The 13825-nt window shown below is 47.1% G+C and overlaps 1 protein-coding gene across 1 annotated transcript; it reads left to right on the top strand.

Annotated features, from left to right (window-relative positions):
* Nucleotides 1–5885: 5885 nt before the first annotated feature.
* Nucleotides 5886–8497, top strand: LOC123120778 (uncharacterized). Its single transcript, XM_044540765.1, has 7 exons — nucleotides 5886–5954; nucleotides 6046–6156; nucleotides 6388–6672; nucleotides 6761–7021; nucleotides 7280–7323; nucleotides 7537–7708; nucleotides 8231–8497. Exons 1-7 carry the CDS (start codon nucleotides 5886–5888, stop codon nucleotides 8495–8497), a joined length of 1209 nt encoding a protein of 402 aa, XP_044396700.1.
* Nucleotides 8498–13825: the final 5328 nt, after the last annotated feature.

Genomic DNA, 13825 nt, shown 5'->3' with positions numbered 1-13825 from the left:
TAAGGTACAATCCAAAAAAAATCGTACATCCATCGGAAGGGGAAGCATGGAAGTCGTTCGATGAAGAATACCCCGAGGAAGCAGCCGAGGCTGGGAATGTCAGAATAGCCATATCAGGTGATGGGTTGAATCCATATGGTATGTCGTCCAATCCACACAGCTGCTGGCCCGTGTTTGTAATTCCGCTCAATCTTCCTCCCGGTGCCCTAATGCAACGCAAGACCATATTCTTGTCGCTCATCATTCCGGGGCCTGATTATCCGGGGAAGCAATTGGGTGTGTTTATGCAGCCGCTGGTGGATGCTTTGCACCATTCTTGGTACTTTCCGACGTTGACATACGACCGGGATCTGCAGAGAAATTTCTTGATGAAAGTTTGGTTGCACTATTGCATGCATGACTTTCCCGGCTATGCTCTATTCTGCGGATGGTGTACAAGTGGGAAGATGCCATGCCCAGTGTGCATGCAGGCTCTGCGAATGATTTGGCTGATTAAGGGTGGCAAGTATGTAGCCTTTGACCTGCATCGACAGTTCCTCCCTCCAGACCATCCAGACAGGGAAGACAAGAAGAACTTCACGAAAGGCCGGGTTGTTCATGAAGTAACCGAGATTCCAACATTTTCGGGGGCAGATGTTCTTGCTCAGCTAAAAGCTCTCCAGCCTAAAGTCAAAGGCAAAGGCAAAGCCAAAGCCAAAGGCTTAGAGGGATATGGTGAGACGCACAACTGGACTCACATTACCCCCTTCTCACAGCTTCCCTATTTCAAGGACCTCAAACTTCCTTACAATATCGATGTGATGCACACCGAAAAGAATGTGGCAGAGTCCCTTTTCCACACGATCCTCAATATTCCTGATAAGACGAAGGATAACGTTAAAGCTAGAGCCGATCAACAGAGAATTTGTGATAGACCACGTCTGAACATGAAGCCTCCCACAGGCGGTCGAAAAAACTGGTTCAAGCCAGATGCTGACTTTGTCCTTAAACCGCCATAAAAAAGGAAGTACTTATCTGGCTGAAACACATTTTGAAGTTCACCGATGGTTATGCATCGAATATAAGTAAGGGAGTCAATCTTTTCAACGGGCAAAGTGACCGGCCTGAAGAGTCATGACTACCATGTATGGATTGAGCGGATAATGCCGGTGAAGGTTCGAGGCTATGTCCCCGAGCATGTCTGGCGAGTGCTTGCCGAGCTAAGCCATTTCTTCCGCACACTCTGTGCTAAAGAAGTAAGTAAAGACATGATTGAAAAATTGCATAAGAAGGCACCGGAGTTGATAGTCAAGCTAGAGAAGATCTTTCCGCCAGGCTTCTTTACACCGATGACGCATCTCATTTTGCACCTCGCGGACGAGGTATTGTTGGGGGGCCTGTGCAGAATCGCTGGCAGTACGGCCCTGAGAGACAGAACAAGCATCTCCGACAGAAATGTGGAAACAAAGCTAAGATTGAAGCTTCCATAGCTGAGGCAGTTATCCTAGAGGAGGTGTCAGACCTCAGGACATCATACTATCCAGACCACGTTCCCCATCTGCATAACAAGGTGCCTCGATACAATATAGAAGAGCCGAATTATCAACCCAAGCTCCATCTATTCAACGCGCAAGGTGGGAGGGCTGGGGCCTTGAAACCTTATAACATGCCACGACAAGAGTGGGAGGACCTCATGTTCTATATCTTGCACAACATCAGGGAAGTTGAGGAAGTGTGGATGAGGTAATACCACTACACCATTCCTTTATGTCTTCCACATCATCATGTTTTATGTTCACTTAGTCCCGGTTTAACACCGGTTTTCTTTTTTTAGTGATTTCGTTCAAGAGGAATGGACGGGAATGAATCCTCCTACTGAGGCGGAGGCACTTACTCTTCTCCGTCATGGAAACCCTGGACGTAAAAATTTTGTTGCTTGGTTCATGGAGAAAGTAATTGTCCACACTCCCCTATTAAATACCTAGTTCAACATTTATTAGTTAACTAATGCACGCAACAATTTCAATTATACTTGTAGGGAAAAGATCCGAACATATCTATGGATGATGAATTGAGATGGGTTTCCATGGGTTTTGACCCTGCCGTCATGACATGTAAAAAGTATGATGTGAATGGGTATCGCTTCCATACAGAGGATCACCAGAACAACCGTTAGGCGATGACGTTGCCGACGGCCAGGGCCGTCGGCATAGATGTACGGCCACCGTCGGGATAGGGTCTTTGTCGACGGCTTTTCTATGCCGACGGTCATCCTGGCTACGCCGACGGATATTTTGCCGACGGCGCTATGCCGACGGGGGCCGTCGGCATAGGCCTGGCCCGACGGCTAGTCATGGCTACGCCGACGGCCCTGGCCGTCGGCATAGGGTGCGATTCCGGTAGTGTTACTTGGTCTTTATGCTTCGCAATTTAAATTTTTCTTAATTCTTCTATAAAGCTATGGTACGCAATTTGCGTACCCTTGAAAAAAAATCTTAATTGCAATCAAAGAAATAAGGCTAGTACTACTTTTTTTGCGGGAAAAGAAAGAATGCTACTTAACTCAGGGGACGAACATCATGAATGCATACATCAAGCCACAAATAGCGGATGGGAAATTCTAGAGGGCCTTTACTTTGTACAGAAGACACTTTCAAAAATGTAATTCAGGTAATGATGCTTACTATTATAGTTTATTTTTGCGAAAAAATAGATATACTATAAAGATTTATTAGAAGTACAAAGCATCTCAAACATAATAAAAATGCATCGAGATTCCGAGACCACCGAACGACCACTACAGCCGCTAGAACGCGCCGCTGTCGCCGCCCCTATCGGAGCAGACTTGACCTTTTCGATGACTGCCGGATAGTCTTCGTGCACATGCACCTAAGGACTAGCGCTCTGGAGCCGCAGTCATCACCGTTAAATCCTTGCATAGATATGAAGCACTTGACACCAAATCTCGCCCCATGACGAGAAACCTAACATCACCACCCTAAGGAAATGACAGAAATCTACGCCAGGATCCATTGAGTACGCCCAGACGGGCGAACTCAAGAAGGATATGAGCCCGGAAGAAAAACTCGAAGAAGAAGCACTGCCGTGTGGGCCCGGGTCCGCGAGGTATTGCATCAAACCGAGTCGAAGGATCTGGGTCCAGGTCTAGGAGTTATAAAGACCGGGCATCTCAGAAGGCTCGGACCTAATTGATTTCTCGGTTGCATTGGACCCATATGTGCAACAGACTTGGCGTAGAGGGACGTGCATCACCAGACCGACTCTGCCGTTTTATTTCTTTTGTTATTATCCGTTGCTCTCCCCTCGCCGCCCAGGCCAACCTTCACGCCTGGTCTCTCCGGTACCGAGAACGTGTGTAGTTATGGTCAGTACAAACAACCACTTGCCATGATCTAGAGGTACATACAATGAACAATAGTTAAGTGTGTCATCCAGAGTTTGCTTAACTTCCTTGCTGCAATTGATCTTTGCACCATAGGCAACGGACTTTGTGTCCGCCGTCTGCCAAGTTTGCTATGTCTACACGACCGGATTGTGTATGCTCAACTTACATTCTTCATGAGTGGACATGACTTGATCATATTTATGGCACGCAACAGGTCGAATAGTTTATCTTCCCATTTGGTTGCATTTTTTTGGCTGTAATTGGTCTTAAGACCAATGGCGCGGTTGCTTCACTTGTTGGCTCATTTATTTAGGACAGTATAACCGAGCCTAATCTGAGCTCTCTCGCGCTACCAGTCTTTTTAACTATTCGATTTCGCATCTGGATGGTTTTTGGCCATAGATCTGCCCTCAATGCCATGTTTACGGGGGCTGTCCTAAGTGGACGCTACTCCGGGAGAAAAAACCAAGCAACATGGTTGATTGGGCCTCCCAGCCCGAAAGCCATCTGATCCAGAATCAGCGACTCCGCACCTTCTTCCCTCACCCGGCCCCCATCCATCCAATCACGCTCCAGACGATGACGGACGATGTCGGAGATCCGGATTAGCACCATGACGACGCGCGCGGTCCCTAATGTGAGATGTTGAGTTTTTTTAGATATATATTAAATGTTGAGTTTATTTGAAATATGAGATGTTGATTTACTTGAACACATATGACATACTAGCACTAGTAGAAAACAGGGCTTTGGTTCGGTCAGAAAAGAGCATTAATCCCGGTTGCATTACGAACCGGGACTAATGTGAGCATTAGTCCCGGTTCGAGCGACTAGGGCACCGTACAGGCATTAGTCCCGGTTCAAATGGGACCTTTAGTCCCGGTTGATGCCACAAACCGGGACTAAAGGGTGCGATGCCCATTAGTACCGGTTCGTGGCACCAACCGGTACTAAAGGTTAGACCTTTAGTCCCGGTTCGAGCCACCAACCGGTACTAATGGGGTTTGAGGCATTAGTACCGGCTCATGGCACGAACCGGTACTAAAGGTCCCATTTTCAAACTCTACACCCCCCCCCCGTGAATCGCCTTTTCAGTTTTGTAAAAAGCAAAAGAAAATGATAAAAAACTTCAAAAATTAAAATCCTTCCAGATGTAGTTATGTTACTACATGTACTAGTTAGGAAAATTTAAAAACTTAATTTTGGACATGTTTTGCAAAAAGTGTAGGGAAAATGTAAAACGGCTATAACTTTTGCATACGATGTCAGAAAAAAAACGTATAATATATCAAAATGTTCAGCATGAAAATCCGCATCCAATTTTGACTGCCTAAGGCCTGTTTGCAAACTTTTAGAATCCTCAAATTCTAAAAGGAAAAAAAGTTATGCTCAAATTTCTGTTTTTTTGAATTTTTGTTAAATCTGGTCAAACTATGGTCAAACTACTTATTCAAGAAGTATTAGTGTTACTAAATAATTATTCAAGAATATTAGTGTTACTAAATAATTATTTCAGTTTTTTTGAATTTTGGTGAAATCTGGTCAAATTGTGGTCAAACTAATTATTCAAGAAATATTAGTGTTACTAAATAATTATTTCAGTTTTTTGAATTTTGGTGAAATCTGGTCAAACTGTGGTCAAACAATGGTCAAACTAATTATTCAAGAAATATTAGTGTTACTAAATAATTATTTCAGTTTTTTTGAATTTTGGTCAAATCTGGTCAAATTGTGGTCAAACTGTGGTCAAACTATGGTCAAACTACTTATTCAAGAAATATTAGTGTTACTAAATAATTATTATTTTTAGAACAATAGTTTCAAACTCAAACAGTGAAATGTGTGACTTCATGCTCAAGCTAAATTCTTGAGGGTTAATAGGATTGACATCTTACTATTGTCAGGAAAACAACAAGTGCAGACTTGAAAACGAGGGAGAATAGAACCCGGAAGTTAAGCGTGCTCAGGCTGGAGTAGTGAGAGGATGGGTGACCGTCCGGGAAGTTAGATGATTTGGAATGATGAGGGGTGATTAGAGATTAGAGGTTAAATTGAGCAATGATGAGGGGTGATTAGAGATTAGAGGTTAAAATAATTCAGAAATTTAAAAATAAAAAAAATTCATAAAATTTCCTTTAGTACCGGTTGGTGTTACCAACCGGGATAAAGGTGGACCTCCAGGCAGCGGCCACGTGGAGGGCCTTTAGTCCCGGTTCGTGTAAGAACCGGGACTAAAGGGGGAGGCTTTAGTAACGACCCTTTAGTCCCGGTTCCAGATCCGGGACTATAGGCCCTTATGAACCGGGATTAAAGGCCCTTTTTCTACTAGTGTAGATATATATGAGAATTTACAATCATTTATTCATTGTGTGAGAAGGAGATGTTGAGATTCTTGTAGATGAATACATATGAGATGTTTAGATGAACACATATGAAATATTGAGTGTTTACCGATATTTGAGATGAACTCATATATGTTTATTGTTTGAAATTTGTAAGGATGGTTTGGCTTCTCGACGATGTCTACGACACGAAACACCGGGCCTACATGATGCGCGAGAAGGAGATGGTAATAACGAGTAATCTAACTATTTTGCAAATTTGCCTTAAGTTGAAATTTACATGCCCTAAGATTTGTCATTACTTGTTTTTTGCTGAAGCTTGAACCTCTGAAGATTCGGTATCACGGGGTCTCTGGTCCTGCCATGCCTTACGATGAGCGGTACACACCGTACATCAAGCAGGCAGGACTACTCCCATGGATTCAGTTGGTCAGCCGGTCCACGCCGAATCTGAACGCTTCATTGGTGTCCGCTCTTGCTGATCGGTGGAGGCCGGAGATGCACAGTTTCCATCTTCGGACTGGGGAAATGACCGTGACGCTCGAGGATGTCTCGTTGATCACCGGTCTTGCTATCAACGGGATGCCTCTCTGTATGAGCACCGATTCTGATGGGTGGCGCGAGCAGATGATTGCTCTTATCGGTATGGCTCCTACCGAGACTGAGGCTGATGTAGAGGAGGGAGAAGAGCCGAAGAAGAAGGAAAGGAAAGCAGCCGGAGCTGCTTTCACGTGGATTCAAGCAAACTTTGCGCATTGCCCTGCGGATGGCACTGATGATGTGATACAGACACATGCTCGTGTCTATATGTGGTACGTTGTCTCGAGGACTTTGTTTCCTGACTCCACGGGCAAGAACGCTCCATGGATGTGGCTGAAGGCGTTGACCGTCTTCGATAGCAAATGGAGCTGGGGTTCAGCGACTCTTGCGTACTTGTACCGACAGGTAGTTGTTTTGTTTTGTTATCAACTCATTTGTTCATTACCAATGCAACCTTACTGTCAACTTAACATTGTTTTTCTTTCATATGCAGCTGGACGATGCGTGTTGCAGGATCACAGATAGGGCAGGCGTTGGTGGTAATATGCTTCTACTTTCTGTATGGAGCTGGGAGCGTCTTCCTATTGGACGCCCGAAGAGCGCCAGGTTTAATCCTTGGTCTGAAGATGAAGATGACGACTTACGGCGCCCCACTTGGGCTTACAAGTGGGATGTGGTTTCCGAGATGACGAACGATGTCAATCTCGTGTACCAAAAGTACATTGCCGAGTTGGACACGATTACGCCTGAGCAGGTAACGAGGTCATTACTTCAGTCATTTCTCATGCTTGCCTAAAAAAAGTCACCAATTTTGCATTGTTGCACTATTTCATAGGTGGAATGGCAGCCATATGGCGCCGATGACAGACTTGGGTACACCCCGGAGTTTTCCATCAACCCGATGTGCTTGCGGGATAGGGATCTCTGGCTTATGCGGTGCCCACTGATATGCAACTCGGCTGTTGAGTTTCATTTGCCACATCGCGTGTTTCGTCAGTTTGGTCTATTCCAGCCTCACCCGCCGGAATGGGTGGATACAGACAAAGCACTTCATAGGTAAGAGAGCGTATTGACTAAGCATCATCAGTCCTTGTTGATTTTGCTAATGTTTGGTATTGTACCATGCAGGTTGGAGAGGAGAAGGCAGCGGAAGATAAAGGACTGGGACAAGCATCATGCTTCGTATGTTACCCGCTTCCAGCTTTGCGTGGAGCAAGCGCGTAGCAGTGCACGCGCCCAGCTTCGTGAGCATAACCCACTTGCTTTTGATAACTACATACGATGGCTTCTTGAAAATACTCGAGTTGAGATATGCCCGCCGGCATATAATGAGGATATTCTTGAAGAACCCGTAAACTTTGAGGGTCTATCAAAGGGGAAGTACAACAGAGATGTCAGGGTAGGGCAAGGAGTCCCTGCTGTTCCGGTGATTAACTATGTGGTAAGTGTTCCTTCTTTACTTTCCCGTTGGCCGTATTACACATGTTTGAATGGATAACGTGTTCATTCTTTCTCATCCGCAGCGCACCGAGATCAAGAAAGCAGCTGATGAGAGCCAGTCTATTCTGGAGAACACACCGGTTGGAAAAGGCAATGATGATGGTTCACTACGAGCATTCCTCAAGGTACATATCGCATTCACTATGAGAGCCAGTCTATGTTGCGGAGTTTGATATCTTCCACACTTGTGCATGTTACAGCGTCAGACCAAGAAGTTAAGGCAGTTATCGAATCTTCTCGGTTGCCGTGATCCCGAATTTGATGAACCATCTGCCTCTAGGTCTGGTACACCATCAGACCCCTCATCTCACCATCAGGGGGACGATGTGAGTTCCTCATATGCTTATCTGGATGATGAGGGTGCGGTCACCCAAGAGGTATGACTAATCCTTTAGATGTGATTCTCACTTGATTACGACGCCGATCTTCACCATATTGTTTGATTGTGTGATAGGGCCATGAGCTTGGTGATGACATGACTTTGGCGGACGCTCAACTTCGGTCCCCATATGTGTTCAAGCCTAGGCAGCCCAGACGCCGGTACACGCCCAACGACTTTGACAACAGAGGCAACCCAAAGGTGGTCGTAGGGACCTCGCGGATGGCTAGCTTGGATGATGAGGCGGAGGCAGAGGCGGAGGAGGAAGTGCAGGAAGAGGAGGCTCGTCCACCCAGGAAGAAGAAGATTGCCTGCAGGCATGGCACCAGGAACACGCGCGGAAGGCATTAGTGCTTGTGTTTGTTAGTGCTCTTGTAGCCGTTTCATTAGGTTGATGAACTTGTGAGGTTATGTTATATGTTGGTGAACTCTTACTAGTGTGGTATTTGTGTTTGCGAACTAGTATTAGTGTTGAATTGTCCTAAATGATGTGATGTTCAAGTTATTAGTTATCTTTGTTCAGTATTTGTGTTTATAGTAATTTTAGTGATGTTCAAGCAAGTTATGTGAGTGTTGCATGAGGCCAAAATGGCATCTGTTTCTGCAGTTTGGCAGTTAACAGCACTGCAGCGCCCAACAGCGCTGCACTATACTGTGCAGCGCCCAATGCTTAGGTGCCGCACCATACAGTGCAGTGCCCGTCTCATAGGTGCTGCTCAACTGGCTATGGCTATCCAAAGAGCCACAGAAGGCTTGCAGCACTGACCATCCACGAAAATTACCAAGTCAGAGTGCAGCGCCCAAGAGCCAGGCGCTGCACTGTACTGTGTGACGCCTATCCCTTGGGCGCTGCACAGTATAGTGCAGCGCCTGTGTTCTGGGCGCTGCACGGCTATTTACTGGAAAAACAGAGTTTACAACACGTTCATTTCACCGAAACATCATAATACTTACAATGACTGCAGCATCACAGCAATTTGAACAAACACAAATTTTATGCCGATGAGTTCATAACTTAAGACAATTTAAACATTACTACGACATGGTTCACGACACATTCATTACAAATGACAAATGGCAGCTTGCCCTAGAAGATAGTTCACCAACATCTCACATGCCCTCACAAGTTCACGACACATTCATTAGAAGATAGTTGACGACGAGTGCACCGAAGTGAAGTCCCTACTGAGTAGAGCGAGGCCATTTCCCCTTCTTGTCACGTGCCGAGTCCTCCTCTTGCGCCTCGCGAGCCTTTGCAAGCTTTCTTGCCCTCTGCTCCTCATGAGCAATTTTCGCTTGGCGTGCCCTCTCCTCCTCTCGTTTCTTCCGCTCCATCCTCTCCTTCTGACGACGCTCTTCCTCCAAGCCTCTTCGAAACGATTCCTCGAACCGCCGTTGCCGCCTAAGACAATCTTGGTATTGGTCCTTTTTCACATCTTCTGGCACTTCAAGATCTATCCACGTGAAGTACTTGCATAGAGGAGGCGGTGACTGCATACAAAATTTTTGTTAGTGTTGACACACATTTGATAGTAACATTTTACTTCTCGAGCTTACCGGTGGTTGGTCATAGGCGTTAGTTGGAAGTGCATGATCATAAGCATAGTTCGGGCATACAAAATATCTCCGCCCTTCCGTCCATGATTTCTTTTGGTCGGTGGACACCTTCACCTTGCAAACATCTCCACACCAACATGGCGGGATGCTGACATCTTTCTCCTTCACCTTGTCCAAAGATGCGTCCTCCCACTTGTTCGGCATGTCTTCTTGGTTAGCACACGGTGGCCTCGTCATGGAACCGGATGAAGCCATGCCTACAAAACCGAGAATTCTTGGTTAACCCTAACCCCCACTTAACAATAACCACAACCCTAACCATAGCATAACCCTAACACCAACATCAAACACACATAACCCTAACCCTAGCATACTATGAAAGCCTAACCATACCAAATTAGCAAAGAAACATAACATGATTCAACACAAATTTGTAAATCCAAGCCAAAACTAGGGTTTCCCCAAAGTAGCAAGATTTGAGCAAATGTGACAATTCCTATGGATGAAAACGACGGGATCGGAGGAGAATACCTTAAGGGAGGGTTTGGCTTCGAAATCAACGGTCAAATACTCTGGATCTGAGAAGGATTTGAGAGGGGGAGAGAGGAGGGCAGAGGGGAGGCACTGAGCTTCAGGTTTGTGTAGGGGTGGGGGTGTGTGGGGTGGGGATGGGGATGGGTGGGAGGGGGGTGAGTGCAGCCTAATAGATGTCCAGATGTGCAGCGCCTAAGGGCAAGCCGTCACACTACACAGTGCAGCGCCTTGCCCCTAGGCGCTGCACACCTGGACATCCCAGTCCAGAGAGCAACAGAAGCGTTCCAGCAGCTTTTCGACCCAAAAAGTTGCTATGTTAGTGTACAGCGCCTAAGGCCAAGGCGCTGCACTGTACTGTGCAGCGCCCATCATTAAGGCGCTGCACAGTATATTGCAGCGCCTCTCCCTTAGGCGCTGCACACTGACTTAGCAAATTTTTTGGTCGAAAAGCTACTGGAACGCTTCTGTTGCTCTCTAGACTGGCATGTCCAGGTGGGCAGCGCCTAAGGGCAAGGCGCTGCACTGTGGTGTGTGGCGCCTCTCCCATAGGCGCTGCACACTTGGACATGCCAGTCCAGAGAGCAACAGAAGCGTTCCAGTAGCTTTTCGACCAAAAATTTGCTAAGTCCGTGTGCAGCGCCTAAGGGAGAGGCGCTGCACTGTGTAGTGTGGCGCCTTGCCCTTAGGCACTGCACTATCTGCTGTTTTCAAATACCAAGTGCTTTTTATGTTTTGTGATTCACATGGATGGCACATAATCATATCCAGATCACATGTAGTAGTCCAAACACAGAAAGAAGACATAGTACATATAATAGTCCAAATCACATAGTCATACACACATAGCAATAGAGTAGTCCAATCACATAGTCATACAAAAACATTGAGCCAAAACACATAGTCATTTACGTCTCATAGCACATAGTAGCACACATTTTGGTTCATAAGAAGGTCACGGTCATTGTCCCTTCTTCTTCTTCCTCTCTTCTTCTTCTTCACCCTCCTCCGACCATCAAGGGATCTCACCTCCCCCCTCCGTGTCCTCCACCCCCTTCATTGTTTCCATACCTATGAAAATGGCAATATAATAGTTAGTCACACAATGCAAAATGACAACACAAGCATTGAGCCAAAAGAACAAGATCATAGTAAGTCACATACGTCAATGGTCCACTGAGCCAAGAAAACAATCCTCCACTACGGCCGCCGCCAAGGCCAAGATCACCACCACGGCCTCTACCACCACCACGGCCTAGACCACCACCACGGCCTCTACCGCCACCATGGCCTAGACCACCACCACGGGCTCTACCATCACCACGGCCAAGACCGTCACCATGGCCAAGACCATCACCACGGCCTCTCCCACCACCACGGCCAAGACCCTCACCACGGCCTAGGCCTTCACCATGGCCAAGACCATCACCACGGCCTCTCCCACCACCACGGCCAAGACCCTCACTGTCGGTGTCAAAACCGGCGGATCTCAGGTAGGGGGTGCCGAACTGTGCGTCTAAGGCGGATGGTAACAGGAGGCGGGGGACACAATGTTTACCCAGGTTCGGGCCCTCTCGATGGAGGTAATACCCTACTTCCTGCTTGATTGATCTTGATGATATGAGTATTACAAGAGTTGATCTACCACGAGATCATAGAGGCTAAACCCTAGAAGCTAGCCTATGGTTATGATTGTTCTTGTCCTACGGACTAAACCCTCCGGTTTATATAGACACCAGAGGGGGCTAGGGTTACACAAAGTCGGTTACAAGGGAGGAGATCTACATATCCGAATTGCCAAGCTTGCCTTCCACGCAAAAGAGAGTCCCACCCGGACATGGGACGAAGTCTTCAATCTTGTATCTTCATAGTCCAACAGTCCGGCCAAAGTATATAGTCCGGCTGTCCGAGGACCCCCTAATCCAGTACTCCCTCAGTAGCCCCTGAACCAGGCTTCAATGACGATGAGTCCGGCGCGCAGATTGTCTTCGGCATTGCAAGGCGGGTTCCTCCTCCGAATACTTCATAGAAGATTTTGAACACAAGGATCGTGTCCGGCTCTGCGAAACAAATTCCACATACCACCGTAGAGAGTATATTATTCCACAAATCTGACCTGCTGACAACTTTTCATAACGTGACGTCCTGCCGTGGTCTGGTCATTACGAACCGCTTTTTCCAGCCTGCCACTGCACGTGTTGCGAGGCGGTTTTATTGGCACGTCTTGTCGAAGCAGAGATCGTGTTCCTCTTATCACGGGATTCTCATCAATACGGGTGTGGGTAACCCAATTGTGCTTGTTAGTATGACTCCTCGATTTTTAGGCAAGTTCCAAACGGCCACGCGGAGGACGCTTGATATTCGCACTCTTTATAAAGGGGCCAAGGCATGTCCTTTTCTTCTCGCGCTCGATCCTTCCCTTCCCCCACCTCGAGTTCCAACACCCAAGGCTCAGGCTAAGTGCTTCGGACCTTCAATCATGTCCGGATCCAACCTTCAAGGCCGGTGGATGGCCTCCTCTGTCACAGAGGAGGACATCAAGAAGCTAAGAGAAGCCAGTTATCTTACCGCCGAAATCTCGCACAGGCTGCCTGCTCAAGGGCAGGTCATCCCCACTCCCGAACCCAACGAGAGTGTCGTATTTGTTTCCCACTTCCTTCGAGGGCTAGGCTTTAGTCTTGATCCCTTTGTTAGAGGTCTTATGTTCTATTACGGGCTTGATTTCCACGATCTAGCTCTAGATTCCATCCTTCACATCTCGTCGTTTATCGTCGTGTGTGGGACCTTCCTTTGCATCACCCCACACTTCGGCTTATGGCTCAAGACCTTCAATGTGAAGCCGAAGATAATCGATGGGCGACACGCAGAATGCGGAGGTGCCATAATAAGCAAAGGCGCCGATGCTCCATGGCCAAAGGGTTCCTTCCCGGAGATGTCCAACTTATGGCAGCGGGAGTAGTTTTACATTACAGCTCCCCGAAGTACTAAGTGGGTAGCTGCCCCCGCCTTCCGTTCGGGCCCCCCGCCACAACTGGCGTCATGGGTCAACAAGGGGCTGGACTGGGGGCCAGTTAATGACGTGCCGACATTGCAAAGTCGCATCCGAGATCTCCTCAAGAGAGATGTCAATCTTGTCAAGGTAATGCAAGTTATGCTAGTTCGTCGGGTCCTACCATGCCAACGTCGATCTCTCCGTATGTGGGAGTTCAACCCGGAAGGACCACGAACTATTCAGCAATTCTTCGGCGTGACGCTCGAAGAGATGTATGAATTGTTCTTCAGATCACGAATAAAGTGTCCGGACACCACCGAGGATGCGGGTCTCAACTGCAATCGTCCAGATACCCGCGTAAGTAATTCTGCGGCCGAACATGCTGTCTTTTTATTTGTCACAACATCATTCCGAAAAAATCGCTCTTGGCCAGGACTGGATAAGAAAGGCGAAGATGATCAGGTGTTCGGCCCCCCTTCCCGAAGGCTCACCGAACCCTACACTAGGCAGGATGCTTGAGGACGCACCTTATCAAGTGCCATCAGGGGAAGATAAAGGAAGGAATAAATAAGCCGAAAGCGGGCCTCACGCATTACTCA

This window comes from Triticum aestivum, chromosome 5D, assembly GCF_018294505.1.
Source record: "Triticum aestivum cultivar Chinese Spring chromosome 5D, IWGSC CS RefSeq v2.1, whole genome shotgun sequence".
NCBI lineage: Eukaryota > Viridiplantae > Streptophyta > Magnoliopsida > Poales > Poaceae > Triticum > Triticum aestivum.
The sequence above is the reverse complement of the archived record's forward strand: the minus strand, read 5'-3'. Positions and strand labels throughout refer to the sequence as shown.

Bases quoted from the DNA above. Each gene is read 5' to 3' on its own strand.
- LOC123120778 (XM_044540765.1), top strand. From the start codon at position 5,886: ATGGTTTGGCTTCTCGACGATGTCTACGACACGAAACACCGGGCCTAC. The intron at 5,955-6,045 runs GTAATAACGAGT...TTTTTGCTGAAG, and splicing joins TGATGCGCGAGAAGGAGATG to CTTGAACCTCTGAAGATTCG. The intron at 6,673-6,760 runs GTAGTTGTTTTG...TTTCATATGCAG, and splicing joins TTGCGTACTTGTACCGACAG to CTGGACGATGCGTGTTGCAG.